The sequence below is a fragment of the Tachysurus vachellii genome, chromosome 7 (genome assembly GCF_030014155.1).
Source record: "Tachysurus vachellii isolate PV-2020 chromosome 7, HZAU_Pvac_v1, whole genome shotgun sequence".
NCBI lineage: Eukaryota > Metazoa > Chordata > Actinopteri > Siluriformes > Bagridae > Tachysurus > Tachysurus vachellii.
The window spans coordinates 9,910,695-9,932,752 of record NC_083466.1 but is presented as its reverse complement, the minus strand read 5'-3'; the positions used below and the strand labels follow the sequence as shown (position 1 = coordinate 9,932,752).

The window sequence follows — 22,058 nt, the reverse complement described above, 5'->3', positions numbered from 1 at the left end:
GTAGGTTGCTGTAATATCATTCTAACCGACATGACTCCTCTCCCGATTAACACGGCGTCTAGAAGCCGTCCTTTAGCCACCGATTCTTTATAAATGTGATCATGCGCCAGAGAACATTTGTAAAACAGATGTGAGCTGTGACACTGAACACAATGTGGCTCAATTCACCAGTGTGTTTTCCTTTCTTCTACATTTAATCGAATTGAGATTGCATTGTGGTCTAATTCTGAAGTGTTATACAGGTGCGCCTTCCGTTTAGACTGCAGATTGCGTACTTTACAACAGATTTATCTGCAGCCAATGACTTCAAGGTTGACTTTAGTCTCCCCCATACACAGTGTTTTGTAACCGTCATAAAAGTCATTTATGGCCTATGGCTAGTTTGAGTAAATTGCTTCCTCAGACTTATGTTCAGACTACAGATTTTTGAGGAGAAATTGAAGCTGAGGAGAGCTGGATGTGTGTATGAGTGCGTATGAAAGAGAAAGAGAGAGAGAGAGAGAGAGAGAGAGAGAGAGAGAGAGAGAGAGAGATTTTATTTAAAGCTAAAATTTTTATATCAATTTATTTAGCTGTGTTTATGTGACCTACCTGTCAGAAAGCCTAATGCAAGTACTTGTGTGGCCCTTCGTCTTGGTGTGGGCTGTGATGTGTGTGTCAGGTCAGCCTTGCCAGCCCGATGAGTTTAAGTGCCTGACAGGGGAGTGCGTGTCAGAGAAGTACGTCTGTGACTTCAGCAAAGATTGTTCAGATGGCAGCGATGAGAGAAACTGTAAGTATTAAAGCTCACTACTTTCATTTATCTTTGTGTATAATTCCTTTTTAATTCAGGTTTAGTGACTATATTCTTTATGTTATCATGTGCTGTGTTATAGAAGACTACTTAAAATCTGACTTTAAATGACTTATATTTACATTTTACTTTGCATTCATTTACATATATTTATTAAGCAAATTCAACCATGTAAGATTTTTAATTGAATGGTAAAGGAGCAAAGTACACATTGTAGAGGTGTTTGAGTTAGTGTGGGTGGGAACAATTCCTTAGTATTCTCAAAAATACTTCCATAAGATTCTTTCCACAGTCAATCATAATCTTTCTGTCAATAATCTTCGTAAGGTTTTTAGTAATAATAATATATAATCGCTTAATTATATAATTTTCTTTCAGTCAAATTCAAGCCGTCTTCTCTGAACTGATTATTCTGTTCGGTCTAGTACATTATGTATTGTGTGAGATATTTATAACTACATTTTTTAAAATTTTAGCAGCTTCCTGTTTTAGCTCACCGGCAGTACAATATGCTTTTTAAATGAGGTGTAATGTGTAAACACCTCTGTTTATGGAACAGAAAAAAGAGCAGTTCTCATAAAACAGCATATCATCTGGGAGGCTTAGAGATGACACATAACAGTGTATTATTGTATTTGTAGCCTCAGTTGTGTGTTTTGGAAACGGAAAAATATGGCTGGAAGGATGTTTACGCAACCTCATAAGTGTCTTTGAAACAGTTCTGATTAATGGTTAGCTGTCAGTCTTGGACAAATTCCCAACAAATAAAGACAGGATATTGCCTGAGCCATCCTAGTATTAAACATTAACATCCATTCAAAGAGATACATTTTCATTAAGATCAAGTCTTTTTTGTTTTCTCTGTCTGCATTAAAGTTTTTTTATAGATCATGATAAGAATATCCGTGTCCAAACCAATAACATCTCAAATATTTCTTCGGTCAGGCTCTTTTATCTTTGATGGTTCAATTTTATTTATGAGAATTTTTATTTATTTTGCAGATTTCTATTTTTTAGCTATTTTGCATCACACTGATATGTGATGCAACTATTGTAATAAATACTGCTGTCGTATAGTCATACAGCTTTCATGTAGTCACACTCTCTTCTTCTTTTTATGAAGTGCATGTCAGTATTTTTCTACATTTGAGGGAAACGCTACATAACTCCATGGTGTCTGCTAGCTTTGAATTGGCTTTTTTCATTAGCCAACCATTCCTAGCCTTATTTTGCATGATGTATATGAACTTGCAGTGGGTCATACATTCCCAGTGGGTTTTCTGGTTTATTCGACTTTCTTCTCTGTAAACTGGCCCTTTGTTTTCTTCATTTTCATTCTAATTGTCCATTTTTACACTATATATAGCTAGCATAAAGAGCCATGCTGCTAGCAATCAGGTTCATGACAGAAAGCTATGCTATGCAACCAAAAATATGGTACAAGAGGCAGGAGTTCTAGCACTTTATCTCATACGTCATAATCCTGAAGAATATACTGTAGATGCGGTGGTAGACATACAGTAGAGTCCTCAATAGTGCATTACAACCCACAAAACCTACTCCTGCATGGGATGGAACTAAACTCTGCAGCCATATTAATGGGAAATAAAGAGGAATGATACTGGCATTGTGACTGTAATATTAGTAAACTTTATTCAACAATCATCTCTATGTAAATATTCCAGTCTAATTTAATTAAGAAAGATAAGCATTCTCTTAAAAAAATTATATTTATGTAAATGCCTTACAAAAAAAACAGAATCCTCAGTTGCAGTTTTATTCATTAGAAACTTGCTTTGGTTCAGATATTATATCTCTTATTACCTATATATTGCTTAACATTTTGTCATCATGAAGCTCAGCTTAATAAAAATGCTAGCCACCCTGAAATGATTAAGATTCAGCCAGGTCACTATGTGCTGCACCAGCTCCTGTAAATGATGCTAAGTTTGATAATAACTATGAAGCATTAATTCCTGAAAGCGTGCTAGAATTACTAACTTTTCTGTAGTGAGCTTTCAGCCTAAGGCTTGAACACAAAGGCATGAAGCTTTTGTGAAGCTATCTGTGAATTGTATACATCATAAATCCTGATTCTGGTTCCTGATGTTGCTCAATTCCCAAATTTCACTGCAGACTGCTAGACAGCGCCAAGCCACTCGTTCCCATCTACTTTAAAGGTGTATGTGGTTATCCTTTGACAGCATCACATCATAACAGCATGTATGGCACCATAAAGGTTCTCTGAAAACATGTCTTTTCCATCTATTCTGTTTACTAATGGATAAGGCATGGGTTCTCCTTGTGAAGTCACCACGGAGTCCCAAAAAGCTCCTCATTGTGAGTTTATGTAAGATGCTGAACTGATCTTAAGTGTCTTAACTAACAAAAAAACAAAAGATTCTGCTTGCCTAAGAACCATGAAAAAGGCTTGCAAACAAAGAAAGAAACAATATACACTCTCTGGCCAGAGACTTACTGATGCAACTTGACAACTTTGACAAAAACTTGTCAAATTTTACCTTTGAACTGAGTCCAAAGTGGTGTCTCTTAACTACGTTATTCATGCTGCTTCTAGTTGTCAGAAGGAGTGAAAAAGAATGCAAGTTACGTATGCTTTGTGTAACTTAAACAATAGTTATGAAAGTGTGTGCTAAGTTACAATGGGTTGTTACTTTGAATCATAGCCAAAGGACACAGTGGGGCATAAATGTATTACATGTTTTATTAGGCCATCTCCAAAAATTATTGTCATATTCTATGGAGTCAAAGAACAGAAACAGATCCAAAATAATTGCTTAAAGCATTCAGTATTCATAATTAAACACACATGGATGCAAATTAATTTAAAGTTATTGTTTCTGTGGATTAATTCCATTAGAAATGTTGTTGAAGGCAGTTTCTAATTGTTCAGCCGAACATTGAGCGATCTCGAGTTAACATATTAATGATACCATAGTCATCCATGGTTGAAATCTAAGACTCTGCTCTCATTGTGAGCTTGGATCAGAGCATTGTCTAATGGTCTGTGAAAAACGCAGCTACAGAATTTTGTGAAAATGTGTTAGAAATGGAAAATAAGTTCTTTGATTGTGTATATTGATGTAGGGTTTTCCAGTGTTTTAAACGGCTTCTGGTTTCCAATTGAACAGGTTCCCATTCAGAGACATGCGATTTTGAAGACGGCTTTTGTGATCTACAAACACAAGACCCAAATAAATCATGGATTCGAGGCACCTGCCTGACTGATCCTGGACCTCTGATAGACCACACTGGGCACCCTTCAGGTATGCAATCTTTACATAATCACTTAGCAGAAGTAATAAAAGTGTTTATACATCTTTACTGTAATCTGTGCCAACCAATAGAAAGCTAGAGATATTAGATATTTGAGTTCTCATCCATTAATGTTCATTTTTTCCACTTAGGACACTATTTGTTCCTGCACTCGAAAACTGGAGAGACAGTCTTTGCAGAAATTTCCAGTCCATCTTTTCTACCCTCAGAGTCCTGCATGGTAATATGTACTGCGTGGTTCAAATCTTCCACTTAAACTAGAATATTGTTTTTTTAATTGTTTTACATTGTTTTTCATATAACTACTGAAATATACATAAATGTAAAAAAAAACTCCTGATATGATTTCTATTATATTTAGATACTGCAGATGTTAAGCAGGGTGGCACAGTGTCACCGTGAGTAGCATTGCTGTTTCATAGCTATAAAGCGCTGCAGGTGATCCTGGGCTAAAAGAAAGAAAATACCTTTCTTTGTCACATTACAGCACGGTGAAATGATTTTCTTTTGCATTTCCCAGCTTTTTAAAAAGATGGGGTCAGAGCACAAAGTCAGCCATGATATAGCAAGTCTAAAGTGGACAGGATTCAGTACCTTGGCCAAACGCCCAACAGATGAAACTTGGCAGTGCTGGGGCTTAAGGCTCCAAACAAGAGTTTCAACCATCAGTCCCCACTCTCCCAAATGTCTTAAATTACTCTCTGTGTTCGGTTCACTATGATCAGGATAAAGAATTTATTGAAAAGAATTGGAAAGAATTACATTTGCCAGAAATGTTATATAATGGTATTTTCTGATCCACATTCAATCCAAAAAGTTTTATATAAGATTATAATAGTTTTGATGTTTCCACTGGTATGATGAATGATCTTTTTATGTGTTTCTCTGAAAATTACAGTGTGTTTATTTGACTGTGCCAATTCTTTTGTACCCTGCAGGTCACATTCTACTACCACATGGGCCAAGTGACTGGTGGCTTACAGGTTCTGGTTAAAGCACAACCTTCAGGAGAGCGAAGACAAATCTGGATTCAGTCCAGACTGACCTCTATGCCACCTTCAAAGACCTGGTTAAGAACATCAGTTACATTCAAAGAGAGCCAGGAGTTTCAGGTATGTGTACGTGTATACTTACAAAGACACTTTACAAAGACACTTTAGACAATTTACCCAGCAACATGTCCCATTGTTGTGTAGTTAGCTTTATATCCAGACTCTTACTCAGAATTACTTAATCCATGGATAATTTTTGTAGAACGTCCTGTTTTGCCTATTTTTTTTTTAAATTGCTGCCTTTAACGAGTCGCCGTAAACGAAATAAACAAAACGCTAATAAACAAGCGAACCTTTAATAAGCAAATGAACGAGTGAACCAACAAACAATGAATTACAAGTAATAGTTTATACAGTAGGTCCAAAGACATGCATGGTAGGTTGATTGGCAGCTCTGGAAAATTGTCCGTAGTGTGTGATTGCGTGAGTGAATGAGAGTGTGTGTGTGTGCCCTGCTATGGGTTGGCACTCCGTCCAGGGTGTATCCTGCCTTGATGCCCGATGACACCTGAGATAGGCACAGGCTCCCCGTGACCCGAGGTAGTTCGGAAAAGCGGTAGAAAATGAGTGAGAGAGTGAGTGAGTGTATTTCTACAGTAGGAACTTTGAAACCTCTTGCTTTGTTTACTGATATGAACAGAATTACAGTTCTGTCTTTGTCATTAGTGCACTCTCAGCCATAAAATGCACTGCTGGAAAATCCACAAATTAGACTTTGACCAGTGAGACCTGCTTTATGGACTGGCCTTACAGAGATATGTTAAAATGGTTAGCAGATTTAACTTACAAGATTGATGACTGTTTAGGACTTCTTGCTGGTTGTGTTACTGCTGTACAAAAAAACTGACCATTGATTAAATTTGAATTACATGTATTTTATATGTATATACAGTATATTTATTTTTTGCATGTATTTATTATATGTATTTCTTTGTTCATTGTTGTGATTTGAAGCATAATAATAAGCAAAATGTACTTGCTAAAAATGGTTACATAAATTGTACAAATTTTCACGTTACAAATTGTCAGTTGTTGAGTTTGGAGTGGAATTATATCTTACATCTCTGCAGGTAATCATACATGGAATGATGTCCAGCAGCAATAATCCTAAAGAAGTTATTGCCTTTGATGACTTGTCTTTCAGTCCAGGCTGTGTATCAGCTAGAGGTAACAAACATCTACACAACCCTAACATAGAAACCTGATACCTCTCACCTTAAGTACGGTCCCTGTGAAAGAGCTTAGGATTCATTCTTGGGAAAGAATAAAATCAAAGTTGGCAGCTCATATGTGGATATTATGGATATTGTAGTAGATCATTAAAAGAAATATAAAATTAATAATAAAGGAGATTATAAAATACTGCTTGGAGGTATTAATGGAAAAGACCAAGGGACTGAGTGCCATTTTTCATCAGTGGAAAAGCCAGATTTATCTGTTGCTGATTGTGCAAATTAAAAGGAGGTGAAATAAAGATGAATGGCATTTTTAATCTGTCTATTATGGCAAGTTGTAATTTTTGTCCTGGTTTTATAGTTTACTTTGCTCTCTGTGCTGTCATAGTGAAATATGTCCTCTCGAGCATGGGCTCAGTTTTATTCATCCATAAATAATGGCACTACATGTTTCAGGCATAATGCTATCTAATATGAAATGATGTGCAGGTGCAGAATTTTGAGGAAACAGGGAGTGATTGCACAATTTAGCAGTGTGTTTTAACTATTACTTTCATACTGAATGATTGGCATGATTAATTTGCTTAGCATGTTTGCTTCTGGATTGAGGAATCGATTCCCACCTCTGCCATTTATAGGTATAGTTTGCATGGCCACACTGTGCTTCAGGGTTTCCTCCAGATTCTGGGGGCAAGGTTTCCCACCCAGCCCTAAGACACACATTGTAGACTAATTGGCATCTCTAAATTGTCCATAGTGTGTGAATGAGTGTGTGTCTTCTGATGGGTTGGCATCCTGTCCAGAGTGTATTCTGCCTTGTGCCCCTAGTTGACTGAGATAGACTTCAGGGTCTCGGCAACCTTTTGTAGGATAAGCAGAAGAGAAAACGAATGAATGGATAGATGGATGGATGGATGTATGGATTGATGGATGTTACATTGATAAGAGCACTCAAGTTACTACATAAGAAATTCTCCAATAAAAATGATCTTCCTCTTCTGCATTCAAAACCATTTCACCATTGTATCCTTAGAATTTGACAAAATAACAATTATCATTATATCATTATACTTTCCATATCTACATTTCTACAATCTATGATATAAAAATATGCCATCAAACTGCTGCAAAGCAGTAGTGTAGCAAAACTACACAAGTAGTTGTTGATCTGAAGGTTGGGGTTCAAGCCCAAACACTGCCGAGCTGCCATTTTTGGCAATTGATCAATGCCCTTAACCCTTTTTTTCTTTTGGGTGGGGGGGGTAATAAAGGCTTCTATTCCCCAATTTTATTTCATTCATTCAAAACATTCCTTATCATTTTCAAAACATTTACTACTTTTTTTCCACTTATCACTCTTTGCTTTTTCTTCTTATGACCGTATATTAAGATGAAGTCATCTCTGAATTATTTGCTCGTTAAGGATCTAAATCTACTTTTGTATTTCTGTAATGATGCTTTATAAAGATGTCTGTTATTAAAAAGGTTATAAGCTGTATTAGATTTTGCAATTTTTACAATTCACTATAGAATTTTAGCACGTGACGTTTATTGAGGTATAACACATCACCGTATTGACTTTATATCATATTACTTACCTTCAGAACACAGTATGCCTAATATGTTACCTTCTGCCTTCCAAATAACAGAGGGAATGTATGTATCCTCTACAAGCCGCTCTCAGTTTCACTGTGGGGGAGGTATACATGTGGACGCAAAGCAAGTGTGTGACTTTACTCTGGACTGTCCTCGTGGAGAAGATGAGGCCACTTGCCGTGAGTATTGTTAGTTTCATGCATGTTATGCAATCAGAGAACATTTGTATCAGATTTAAATTGGTTCATTTACATATAGATACTTTAAGGTTTCTATAGAAATATTTCTCATGTCTGATTTAATGACAAGATAGATGTTCACAGAGACATTTGTTTTCTGTATTTTACATTTTGTTTTTTATGTAGAATGAACACAAATCAACATTAACCCTTTACAGTTTTGATTGATGTCTTCCCCTTTTCTGGATGACCATAAATTATGAGTATTTTAACTCGTTGCTGTTGATATAAGAATAAAATAAATCCCACAGCTGATCACACAGGCACCTACTCCATCTACTGATGATTAAAACCTTACAGTATGAACTGAAATACACAAGCTTCACTAAATGAATACATTTAATACATTAATATCAGATAGGCATGGCCAATATAACAAAATATCATAATCATTAATATATATATATATAAAAATATATATACATATATATATATATATATATATATAAAAATTCAAGTTCAAATAAACTTTTCAGTGTAGGTTCAATATATATATATATATATGTATTTAACACATGACAAATACAACCATATACTGTAGATATTATATTGTCGTATTGTCCGGCTCTAATACCATGCACAATGTTGAGAACGACATTATAACCAAGCTTACTGAACCCAAAAGAAGAAAAAACACTAACAACATTATTGTCTAATAAATATAGACAATAAAACAATAAAACAATAAACAATAAAAAACCAAATCCTTCTATTGCAGGAACAACTGGAAACACATAGGAAAATGTCATCATTCCATCCTCTACTACTGCTAACAGATAATATAGATATAGAAAACAGAGATTAAATATAGCTTTCGCATCCTTTGATCAGCCCTAAAACAGATTGCAATAAAGTAGTAGTGTTTTCCAACATTTTTCACACACACATGTATGCACACACACACACACACACACACGCACACACAAACAGATGCATAAACACATAGATTCAAACCATGTGTTTGTGCGTGTGTGTGTGTGTGTGTGTGTGTGTGTGTGTGTGTGTGTGTGTGTGTGTGTGTGTGTGTGTGCATACATGTGTGTGTGTTTTCTACAGCTGCACAGTGTGATTTCGAGGGAGATGCATGTGGCTGGCATGAATCTGAGCCTGGTGATGGTTTTGACTGGGTCAGAAGCTCACCTCAAATCATCTCAACAGACCAACAATACAAAGCACCTCCAAGGGACCACTCTACCAACACAAGCACTGGTAAGCACATACCTTTCATAGCACAAGTGACAATATGTGTATTTCATTTATGCTTAATACATCCTGTGCTAGAGTTTAGAGACTTTAGTTTAGAGTTGGGGTCTTGGAAAACGAAAATGCCTGAATGCCTGAAAGTACATTCTAGACATTCTAGACTATAATTAGGCTTAACTTAGATGCATATTAATTAACAAAATTAGTTAACTAGATGAAAATAATTTACTTGTATTCACTTGATGACTAATAATGAATTTTAAGGGTTTTTAGGGTTTTGTCAGTCAGTCAGTGCTCCCTGTGGCCCAGCACTAAAAAGAACTCATGGTGTTGTTATCATGTCTAATAAATCTGGTTTTATTGTTCATGATTTCTTTCCTCTTTTCACATCTATCCATCACCCTTACAGGCTTGCTATTGTTCACAGTGTACATCCTCTCTTTCAGGCCACTTTCTTCTAGTCCTGATGAACAGCAGCAGTTTAGCTCAGCGCGCTTTACTCCGCAGTCCCATGTTCCAGCATGCTGGCCCTGACTGTAAAATGACCTTCTGGTAACAGTGAGACCTTATTATCAGATACATTTTTGTCTGATATGTATATAAAGATACATTTAACATTGAGTTAAATTGTATGTTTGAAATTTTGTCATAGGCATTACAATGCCGGTATGTCGGTTGGTGCGGCCTACATGTATCTGCAAATCGATGGCATGGACAACCTTACAGTTCTGTGGCACACACTTTATCATCAGGGAAACCTCTGGCAGCCGGTGACTGTGCAGCTTGGCCGCCAAACCAGGCCTTTCTGGATCTTGGTGTCCAAACTGAGCCTGGGTGTATATGATGGAATCTCTGCACTGGATGATATCACTTTTCACAACTGCTCGCTACCAGCTCCAATGGACAAGTGCCCTGACCCGGACTACTTCCACTGCGTGCGAAGCCGAGCATGTGTGGACCGCCTCAAGCTCTGTGACCTTGTTGATGACTGTGGAGATGGTACAGATGAGGAAAACTGCTGTAAGTTCATCTTAACAAGAGAATTTGATTCAGAGTAGCACTCTTTTCCAGGGTGTTGTATCACTTCTAATACTGTGCTGTGACCCTAAATTCTATTTCTTCCTAAATTTCTTTCTCTCTCTTAATCATTTGTCTCTCACCTCTCTTTGCTTTTCCAGCCTCTGAGTTAATGTGCAGTTTTGAGGATGGCTTATGCAGCTGGACTCAGAATAATGAAGACATTTTTGATTGGACCTGGAACCAGGGACCTACTCCCACTCCCAACACCGGCCCCTATAAGGACCACACGTGGTCCAGTGTGAGTGGGCACTACCTCTACATTGAGTCCTCAGCTCCTCAACAATTTAAAGACACTGCTGTGCTAATTAGCAGACCTTTTAATCCCACTCTCAGCAAAGGAGAAGTTCCTTGGACAACTTGTGTCTTCAGGTTCCACTATCACATGCTGGGCCAGTACATCTTCCGATTAGCAGTCTACATCCGCAACTATAACAGTGGCCGTGGCCAAATGCTGTGGATTCGCAATGGTGACCAGGGCGACCTATGGCACAGAAAGACCCTGTACATCAACAGTGCACGGCCTTTCCAGGTGAAATCTCAGCATGTGCCCACATTTTTATTATAAAGTTTGAACTATAAAGTCTCCTTCAATCATACAAACACTGAGTGATGAATAAATGCATAGCGAATGAGTACACCATGCTGGAAGGCTGAAATATTCAAAATAACATCATTCTTAAGAATGTTATTGATTACATTTCCTTGGCATTTACTTTTTAATGCTTTTAGTGACTTTTTAGTGACCATGATGATCCAAAAGCTCTCACATACCCAGACTCAAGCATAGAAAACCTCAAATACACACTCACACAATGTCACACACAGCCCTGTCCATTGGCTGATAACTATAATTAGACGTTCTTTAAAGCGGCGTAACCTTGGCAACTTGTGTTATCAGCAATATTGCGATCTCTGCCCCAAAGCTGTAAAATGTGTAGATATAGATCATTAAACACACACACACACACACAAACACACACACACACACACACACAGCAAATTCATTAACACTTTTAAAGCCATTTGAAACATCTGACCATTTCCTGAACATTCCTATTTATAACAGAATATATTTTATTTCACTCTTCGAGATTCAACTTTTACAGAGTTAAATTATCTGTGGTTAGCCAGATTTTGAAGCTGATGCAAATCAAATACCAATAATATCTTAGCTCTTCTTGTGCTGTTCCTTGTTCTATAATTCTTCATTTTTAAACGATTTTATGATGCTATGTTATGTTTGAAAGACATGGCTAGGAGAGATATTGGACATATTGTATGTGCAGTTGAAGATTAATCAGATTGGCTGCATAATGCAGATATGCAGAAATGCAGCCAATTTTCCTCTAGGTTTTAATTCTGTGACCTAAGATACAATTTACAACCATATGTAAATGGGATTTTTTTTTTTCCTCTGTGAAATTTGTCTCAGATACTTGTAGAGGGCACAGTGGGGGATGACTTCACAGGAGATATAGCAATAGATGACCTCTCATTTCTGGGCTGTGAGCCATATGAGGGTAAATGTGACAAAGAGACACCAACTAATAGCTTTATTATAAACCCACTCTAAAACAAGTATGTGTGTACATTTTCACATTTGGATCATTTTATTCTTTTATATGTGTGTTTAGGTGTACTCCCTTCATTAGAAGCCAGCACTACGGCTCCAGCAGTCACTAATCCTACATTGCCCCCTCATAGCTGTCTACTAGGCCAGTTTGTGTGTGGGACTTATGGAGAGTGTGTGAGCCACAACAAAGTGTGCGATTTCAGATGGGATTGTTCAGATGGCTCTGATGAAAAGGGTTGTGGTATGTCTGTGTTGATCTTCATATCCATCTATCAGTCATTACATCCAAATCCCCTTCCCACATACACTTGTTCTCTCTTTCTCTCAAAATGTTCAGTGATGGAACGGTGTCATTTTGAGGGTGGAAATCTTTGTGGGTGGAATTTGGACAGCCCCAAACCTCCAGTTCAACTACATGCTTTCCAGTGGCTAATAGGACAGGGAGAAACTATATACCATGGAGAAGAAAATCACAGGCCTGTTAATGACCATACTCTGTAAGTATCTGCATGTGTGTATTGTGTATGTATGGTGTTCTGTTTTTCAGTCCAATCCAAAAGTCTTGGAACACTGTACTGTATGTATAATGAGTAGGAAATTTTGGTGTGATCAAACAAATATAACAAATAAAAGTTTTTTAACATGTACACACATACACATGAATCTACCCTTAAAAACTGTTTTATTCAAGAGAAATGGGGTAGATGTGATCCTGAAGGATGAGTTTGTAAGGAATGTTTTAGAGGTGAATAGAGTGTCAGACAGGGTAACCAGTTTGAAGTTAGAAATTGAAGGGGTTGAGGGGTTGAATGTTGAATGTCGTCAGTGTTTATGCTCCACAATTGGGCTGTGTGTTGAAGAGAAGGGGAGATTCTGGAGTGAGTTAGATGAGGTCATGGAGAGTATTCACAGATAACAGAGAAGTGATTGGAGCAGACTTCAATGGTCATGTTGGTGAGGGGAAAATAGGTGATAAGGAGGTAATGGGCAGGTTTGGTGGGAAGGAAAGTAACCTAGAAGGATAAATGGTGGTGGAATTTGCTAAGGAGATGGAAATGTCTGTAGTTAGCACTTATTTCCAGAAGACAGGGAGAGTTACATATAAGAGCGGCTGTAGGAGTATGCAGGTAGACTACATTCTATGTAGACGAGGCAATCTGAGAGAGATTACTGACTGCAAGGTAGTGTTAGGAGAGAGTGTAGCAAGGCAGCATTGGATGTGTAAGATGTCTCTGGTGGTCAAGTGGAAGAGGAGAGGAAAGATAGACAAGAAGACCAATGGTGGAAGTTGAAAAAGGAAGAATGTTGTGAGGAATTCAGACAAAATCTGAGACAGGCATTGGGTGGTCAGGAAGAACTTCCAGATGACTTTCCAGGAATCTACATTAGAAGTGATCAGGGAGACAGGTAAGAGGGTGCTAGGTGTGTCATCTGCAAAGAGAAAAGAAAGTAAGTAAACATGGTGGTGGAACGAGAAAGTACAGAACAGCATTCAGAAGAAGAGGCCAGCTAAAATGAAGTGGTACGTAGAAAAGACTGAAGAAAGTAGACAGGATTACAAGGAATCACAGCGAAGAGTGAAGAGGGATGTGGCCAAGGCCAAACAGAAATCATTAGGGAAGGTGAGAAGCACTTGTACAGATTAGCGAGACAAAGAGATAGAGATGGAAAGGATGTGCAAAAGAAAGGTGATAACATGTGAGCGGAGAGTGTGCAGAGAAAATGGAAGTAGTATTTATAAGAGCTGATGAACGGGGAAAATGAGAGGGAAAGATGGGAGGAAGAGGTGAATATTGTAAAGCAGGAAATAGGAAAGATTATAAAGGATGAGCTGATGAAGGCTCTGAGGCAAATCAAGAGTGGAAAGGCTGTTGTCTAGGAGAGACAGCAGTGTAGCTTATATCTGGATTGTTCAACAGGATTTCAGAGAGTGAGAAGATTCAAGTCAAGTCAAATCAAGAAGCTTTTATTGTCATTTCAACCATATATAGCTGTTGCAGTACACAGTGAAATGCGACAACGCCATGGACCATGTATGGGACCATTGTGCTATATAAACAAATACAGAGTTAAGGACTTAGTAAGTAGTCCCAACCAATACAATCCACAAACTGTAGGGGGTCCATCGAGGGTGATAACTGGGTCATGACGAGGTTCTCAAAGCACTTTATAATGATGGGTGTGAGTGACGGGACGATTGTCATTAAGGCAGGATACTGTAGACTTCTTTGGGACGGGGACAATGGTGGTTGTCTTGAGAGCACTATCAATGCAATTTTTGCTCTGAGAATGTTAATGGAGAAGTACAGAGATGGTCAGACGGAGCTGCACTGCATCGTTGTGGATTTAGAGGGTGCAGAGAGATGAGCTATGGTACTGTATGATGATGTCAGGAGTGGCAGAGAAGTATGTCAGAGTAGTTCAGAATATGTATGAGAGGAATATGTATGACAGCAGTGAGATGTGCTGTAGGTCAGACAGAGAAGTTCAAGGTTAGGTGGGGCTACATCAAGGATCGGTTTTGAGTCCGTTCTTGTTTGCTATGGTGATGGACAGGTTGATTGATGAAGTCAGACAGGAATCTCAGTGGACAATGATGTTTGCAGATGACATTGTGATCTGTAATGAGAGTAGAGAGCAGGTGGAGGATCACCTGGAATGGTGGAGGGCTGCTCTGGAAAGAAGGGGAATAGTAAGACAGAATACATGTGTTTAAACGAGAGGGAGGGAAGTAAAACAGTGAGGTTAGAGGGGGCTGGGGTCAAGAAGGTACAGGAGTTTAAGTATTTGGGGTCAACCATCATGTGACTGGGAGTGTGAAAAAGAGGCGAAGAGGCGAGTGCAGGCGGGTTAGAGGGGGTGGAGAAAAGTGTCAGGAGTGTTGTGTGACAAAAGAGTGTCAGTAAGAATCAAAGGAAAGGTGTACAAGATAGTAGTAAGAGCAGCTATGTTGTATGGGTTGGAAACTGTAGCAGTGATACAAAGACATGAGGCAGAGATGAAGGTAGCAGAGATGAGGATGCTGAGGTTCTCTTTAGGAGTGACGAGGATGGACAGAATTAGGAACGAGCACATCAGAGGGACATTTCAGGTTGGCTGTTTTGGGGACAAGGTCAGAGAGGATAGATTGAGATGGTTTGGACATGTACAAATGTTTGAAGGAGAGAGAGTGGTTCTATTTGTAGATGGATATTGGAAATGGAGCTGCCAGGTAAGAGGTCAAGAGGAAGGCCAAATAGGAGATATATGGATGTGTTAAAAGATGATATGAAGGTCATTTGTGTGAGAGTAAAGAATTAGTTAGGTGGAAACAGCTGATTTGCTGTGGTCACCCCTAGTGGGTAAAACCGATGAGAAAATGAAAAGCTAATGAGGAAATAAAAGCTAACATTTCATATTCATATTTTGATCTTAAGCCTCGATGTCTTTAAAGTATAGTTAAATGTTCTTTTTTATATGTTTTAATTAGAAAACTTTAACATGTTAATATGTAAAAATGTATTTAATATATTTATCTCTGTAAAGTACGGTTAAGATACAATTCATTCTTATATCTAAAATAATATATATCATCCAGTTGTTAACCCTTTCAGTTGTGCAATTTATAATGTGTGTATGCATGTATATCTGTCTTTTTGTGTTGGACTTAGTGGCACTGCAGAAGGATGGTACATCTATGCAGATAGCTCTAATGGTGGATATGGCCATGTGTCTGATCTTATAACACCACTCATCACTGCCACAGGGCCCCAGTGCACCATGGAATTCTGGTACTATATGAGTGGCTTCACTGTTGGAACACTACAGGTGGATGCTTTAAATGTCATCTCTGAAGTTCATTATGAAACAAACATAAATCGATACAGTACTTTAGTGCAAGCACTAAGCACTTCCTCATATTTTATGCTCTGTGTTACATTCTTATTTTTATTATTTCCAAATTTCTGTGAACTGTCATGAAGGATTAAACTTATTGTGGACATTTAACTACATTTATTTACTTTAGTTCCATTTAACAACAATCTGTTTTTCATTCATGTGTTTGTAGGTTTTTATTAAGTCTGGTAATGTCACACATAAGGTGTGGTCTGAAACAGGAAACCAAGGCAGGCGCTGGATGCTTGGCAAAATTTTCATCGGAATCCGCCAAAATATTCAGGTTTGAGAGAGAACAACGTCTGCATAATTTGTGTAATCCACCTCTATATATTTCTAAATTACTTGGCCAGCGGTTTGTCTATAGATTTAGGCAGGAGCTACAGCAGGTGATATTAAATGAGCATAGTGTATCTATTATTTCTTTTAGTTGTGCTGTCCATTTTATCTTTGTACCAAAGTTATTGTAGAGAAGTCTGAATTGTTTGCCAAGCAAGGGCACACACTTTTCCCAGCACTTCCCCATGCTCACCAACAGCATAAAAAAACAGATACTCTACACACAGAAACCCAACAGTATCCTGACTAAGTGTATAACAGGCTTGTGTCGCTAAAACAATTAAATTAAATCGATTCCATTCTGACAGTGGAATGGAACAGCAGTGAACTGCTAAAAAAATTCAAGACATCACGATAGTTTTCTAAATAGAGCCTTACTTTCTGAGCCTCCTTCATAGATAAAGTTGGCCAAATAACTACAAATATACCAAATTGTCACCCTTGCCATGCATCAATTGTTTGACGTACAGCATATCTTTGTATATCACATAGCTAAATGTGATATACTACTGTGTTGTACTACTTTTCTAGATGTAAAAGATATAGTAAGGCAGTGTGCCTGACTGTAAGCCACCTATGGAGGTATAGATAAGTAATTAGGAGGAAAGGCATCCAGTCTCACAGGACAGTAACCAAAAAGTAAAGAAGACACAACAGACACCCATAGTATAAGGAGGGTGATGACAATTACAGTAGCTTGAAAGTATCTAGGAAATTGGTTCCGACCTTACAATAATCTACCAAGTAAGTCTTTAAAGATAATGTTAAACTCTGCCATTCTTCCAACTTTCTTCTGTTCTTTTCATCCACTTCACATATTTGGGGAATCAAATAAAATATCATGTTTACCAAAAAGCTCTTGCTAGCATCCCCAGATAATAATCATTTATAATCAGGTATAACTCAATTTGATCATTTAGTAGCCATGTCTTCTAGGTATAGGTCTACAGAAATTTTGAAGACATTTCTAATAATCTATAATATAGTATTTCCAGTCCAGCTTTATTTAAATAGATCAAATTCTGTGGTTGTTGCAGTCCCATTATATTGAATTAATGCATGAAAATGCTATTTGAAAAATCTTTTAATAATGTTTGTATACAATACAAAAATGCACTATAGTGTATTTTCCAGTGTTCTGGGGCAGTTTAAAGTGCCAGAACTGATGCCAGGCTCCCAACACTGTCCCCCTACCTTACTACCCATACCATACCACCCCTACCCTGCCTTATCCTACTCACTCTACCCACTCTAATCTACACTACTAAACCCTACCCTACCCTATCAAAACTACCTTACCCACTTGATCCTCAAAAGCATTATATATTAATATAATGGACAAAATATTTATTTTGATACAACCACAAACCAATGAACTAGATATGTATAAAAATATATACACAGTTGGTTTTTAAAGAATGCTTCTGTGCTTGTGTGAGTGTTTGATCAAATTTGGTGTCAGTTGATTAAAGTAGATCTTGAGTTGAACAGATTTGTCCAGAAATATGACAGCCTTCTTTTCTTAACCGGCACGTTATCAAAACTCAATCCACACCAAGAAACACAAACATCTGCAGGCTCATAGACACATTAATGCCCAGTACTTAGCTGTGAAGTGCTCTTCTGCGGCTCCCTGCAATTGCTGAAGTGTCTTCTCTGAGCATACTGGGTATTTCAGGTCTAAATGCTTTTCTGCTCCTCTTTTTACTGTTTGATTTTTACATAACCTTTGTTTATAATCTATTTTATCTCTGTCTCTTTTACAACTATGTACATTTTAGCTGACTAGAATGTAAAATTATTTACAGTCTTTTATTTAAAGTGAATACATTTATTTAGTTTAAACAAAATACACTCACTCACTCTCACTCATTTTCTACCGCTTATCCGAACTACCTCGGGTCACGGGGAATCTCAGTCGTCATCGGGCATCAAGGCAGGATACACCCTGGACGGAGTGCCAACCCATCGCAGGGCACACACACTCTCATTCACTCACGCACTCACACACTACAGACAATTTTCCAGAGATGCCAATCAACCTACCATGCATGTCTTTGGACCGGGGGAGGAAACCGGAATACCCGGAGGAAACCCCCGAGGCACGGGGAGAACATGCAAACTCCACACACACACAAGGTGGAGGTGGGAATCGAACCCCCAACCCTGGAGGTGTGAGGCGAACGTGCTAACCACTAAGCCACCGTGCCCCCCACAAAATACATCTTAACGTTATTAAATAATAATTAGCACGATTTTTACTTTTGTAGAATGTGTTTAAAAAGATGTTTATATTAAATGATATTGTGCTTTCAGGTAATCCTCCGTAGTAAGCGAGGTGTTAGCTACATGGGTGATGTGGTGGTTGATGATGTAGAGTTTATTGACTGTGCACCTCCAGTCATCTCAGGTTTTCCCTGCACAAAGTCTGAGTTTGCATGTGCTAATGGTCTCTGTATTCCTGACGGTAACCTATGTGACTTTATCGACCACTGTGGGGATGGTTCAGATGAGAACCACTACATCTGCAGTAAGATATAATTATATATCAGTTTAAAAAAGTAATCAATTGCCACTTTTGTTGCTGCAATTTTAAGCAGGATTTTTTATTTTTTTTTGAGTTAATAATATCTCCTCAGGATATGCCCATATCTCTTAAAATGATTATTATTATCTTATTTCTATTTGAACTTTCTATGTGGAACATAGAAAATATGATGATCTGTAGAACTGTGAAACTTCTCAGGGAGCGCCATCGAATGCCATGAATAACTCCCCTTGTGAATACTCTGCTGGATTCATCACCAGAAAACAGACACAGTTCAGTAACAGAGAGTACAATCCGGAAATCAAATCAAATCCAAAATGCTAATCCAAAAAACATGTAGTACAGGAAACAGGAAGGTTGAAACCCTTTAGCACTAGAAAACAATAATCTACTATTAATGAATATTAAACGACAAATAATGCAGTGAAACTAACAATACTTCATGCAAAAGTGATGGTAAAACCCGCTTAAATACCTGACAGACAGGAAGTGAGTTCATGACCCTTTGGGGTCTTTTTTAAGTTAACATATGTTTCATATTAACCTCATGCACTTCTATCCTTAATTTATGTACTTTATGGTTTTTTAGTGGTCCATGATTATTAATTAAATAAAAAATTCAACACTTCATGCGGTTTTTTGCTTCTCCTAATGTTATCCCTCAGAGTACAATTATGATCATTTTAATATAGATTTTTTTCATTTTTAATATTGGTAATGGAGTGTTAGATCCACTAACACCTTGCATATAACACACGTATATTTTTCTGTGTCTGTGTGTTTATGTCTCTATTTTCCAGAGGGCTTTCACGCGCACTGTAACTTTGAATTTGACCTTTGTGCCTGGCACCAACTGGAGAGTGACAATTCTGATTGGCTGATCAAAGCAGGAAGAACGCATACAATGGAAACAGGTCCAGCCACTGACCACACTCTACGCAACTCATCAGGCCACTACCTGTACAGGGAGAATTTTTTCTCCAAATCCTCTGGAGACATGGCTCGAATCTCCAGTCCAGTGTTTAGCCAGAGCAGCAGAGAATGTAAGGTCAGATTTCCCTTAAAGCAAATCAGCTACCACCTAACAGGAGCACAGTAGATCGCTTACAAAGGGTCAATATTTTGGAATAAAGTAAGGCTATGGAATGGATTGATAGATGGATTAATAGGTGGCTCACTGAGTGATTAAGTGGTTGATTGAATTAACTGTGTGAAATTGTGCTAAGCTGTAAACAGACAGGTTTCCAAAGCTCACACTGTGATACTGTAAAACCCCAGTAAGTGGTTTTAATAATCCTGGTTGCTCTGTACATTTATCAGCTATCAGTCATAGTACACAAAACACACACACAGTGAGAGAGACAGAGAGAGAGAGAGAGAGAGAGTATGTGAATATGTTTGTATGTGAACAAAGAAAGAAAGGAAAGGCTTTATCATGTCCTATGCCTTTTCAAGCTTGTTTGTGTCTGTGTGAACGCACTTGAATCATTTCTATCAAATCATTTTAGAGGAATTCTGTTTCATTTTAAAAGGCAGCCGTGCAGGAATCAATCAACTATTCATTTTGTATGTCTGTGGAAGAAACAAAGGGACAAAGAGAAAGGAAAATGTAGATGATTGGCCACCTGGAAGAGACCTGTTGTTCACCCTCAGATGCACCTACAATACTAATCAATTGCACTCCGCAATCCTGCCAGGGAGTCAATTAGAATGTGGCCGAGACAGAAAGACAGAGAGAGGGATAAGGAGAGAGACAAGAAGACAAAAGGGATACCCATATGTGTTTGTTGTATGTGCATCTTATTTCAGATTCATTCCCCCTTTACTGTTCTAATAAGCTCCACTCTTCTGGGAAGGCTTTCTACTAGATTTTGGAGCGTGGCTGTGGGGTTTTGTGTTCATTCAGCTACAAGAGCATTAGACAGTGAGATCAGAGATCAGACAGTGATGTTGTCTGCAGTGAGGATGTCTGCAGTGCAGTCAGTGTCCCAGTTTATGCCAGAGGTGTTCAGTGTGGTTGAGTGAATGATACTTGTGTTTTTCCACACCAAACTTTTTTCATTTTTTTTCCACAAAAACATCTTCATGGACCTCAATTTGTGCACACGGTACTGTCAAGCTGGAACAGATTAGGGCCTCTTAGTTCCAGTGAAGGGAAATTATAATGTCACAACATACAAAGATATTTTACACAGCTGTGCGTCCTACTTTGTGTTGACAGTGTGGGAGAGACCCACATATGGGTTTGCTAGTCAGCTATCCACACACATTTGCCCATATCAACTTGATGTTGACAGCCTATATAGAACACATTACAGCTACTTTATAAATCTGAAAGAAAAAAAAAAGTGAGGCCAAAACAGAATGAATATAAGTAGAAAGTAGAAAGTATGATCTTTGGTTAACTCTATGATACTAATACCTCTAAAATCATTTTTATAAAATTCTTGATGAGCATCTTTCCTTTTTGTAGATGGTGTTTTACCTGCATATGACTGGTGAGGGTGCTGGCACTCTGAGTGTGTACATGATCACAAAGTCATCCCTTTCCCTCCTCCTCAACCTTACCGGGAATCAGGGCAACTACTGGATGAGACAGGAAGTACCCCTTTTTTCCAAAGAGCACTTCCAAGTCATGTTTGAGGGAAAGATGGGTGGAAACAGAAGGGGAGATATCAGCATTGATGACATCAACTTCTCACCTGGCTGTCTTTTTACCCATGATCACAAGACAAACCTCCCAGACCCTTCACCTACTGGTATGCTTTTATTCTGTCAGCTCACTTTTTTGCTTTAACTTATTTTGCTTTTAGCTCAGGAATAGCAGCTTCCTTCTGCTCTGTTTGTTCAAATTCAATGCACTGTGGACTGGAAACCTGATAGTATTCAAGGCACTTCAATTCCCCATCCACTGCTCAGTCAGATCTATGGCTTTCATGAATTATTGCTTTTTCTTTTCTTTTTTTAACCAATATTTTCCCTTTTCCTCTGTCACTGAAATATTTAATTCCCTCGTGAGGTGTCTGTAGTTTTATATTGCTAATATTCTTACCTCATTTTCTTATTCCATCCAACGCAGTCTCTTTTCTTCTCTCTTTCTCTCCCCGGGGTTGGCCTGTTTTTTCTCACTGCATTAAGCACTGATAGGTCATCTGTAGCGAGTTTTGCCCCTAAGAAGCGCCTCAATTGGTTCTCTGCCGAGACACAAGGTAGTAGCAAAAGAACACAGCTAGCTCTAGACACGTCTAGCCGTTAGTTGTCTAGTGCTGTGTAGTCTGGGGTGATGG

General features: G+C 38.2%; 1 protein-coding gene across 3 annotated transcripts in view; it reads left to right on the top strand.

Moving 5' to 3' along the window:
* Positions 1-394: 394 nt before the first annotated feature.
* The window catches only part of malrd1 (MAM and LDL receptor class A domain containing 1), a 55,590-nt gene continuing 33,926 nt past the window's right edge, over positions 395-22,058 (top strand). Inside the window, exons 1-19 of one of the 3 annotated variants that reach the window (XM_060874088.1) lie at positions 395-459; positions 662-772; positions 3,946-4,080; positions 4,222-4,310; positions 5,029-5,202; positions 6,213-6,309; positions 7,967-8,092; positions 9,209-9,361; positions 9,802-9,907; positions 10,008-10,375; positions 10,534-10,964; positions 11,868-11,955; positions 12,070-12,249; positions 12,346-12,505; positions 15,659-15,815; positions 16,057-16,167; positions 18,540-18,753; positions 19,572-19,819; positions 21,245-21,530. In XM_060874088.1, coding sequence (XP_060730071.1) covers positions 408-459; positions 662-772; positions 3,946-4,080; positions 4,222-4,310; positions 5,029-5,202; positions 6,213-6,309; positions 7,967-8,092; positions 9,209-9,361; positions 9,802-9,907; positions 10,008-10,375; positions 10,534-10,964; positions 11,868-11,955; positions 12,070-12,249; positions 12,346-12,505; positions 15,659-15,815; positions 16,057-16,167; positions 18,540-18,753; positions 19,572-19,819; positions 21,245-21,530 — 3,286 coding nt within the window. In that variant the 5' untranslated portion in view covers positions 395-407. The other 2 variants (XM_060874089.1, XM_060874087.1) reach the window with 2 other exon arrangements.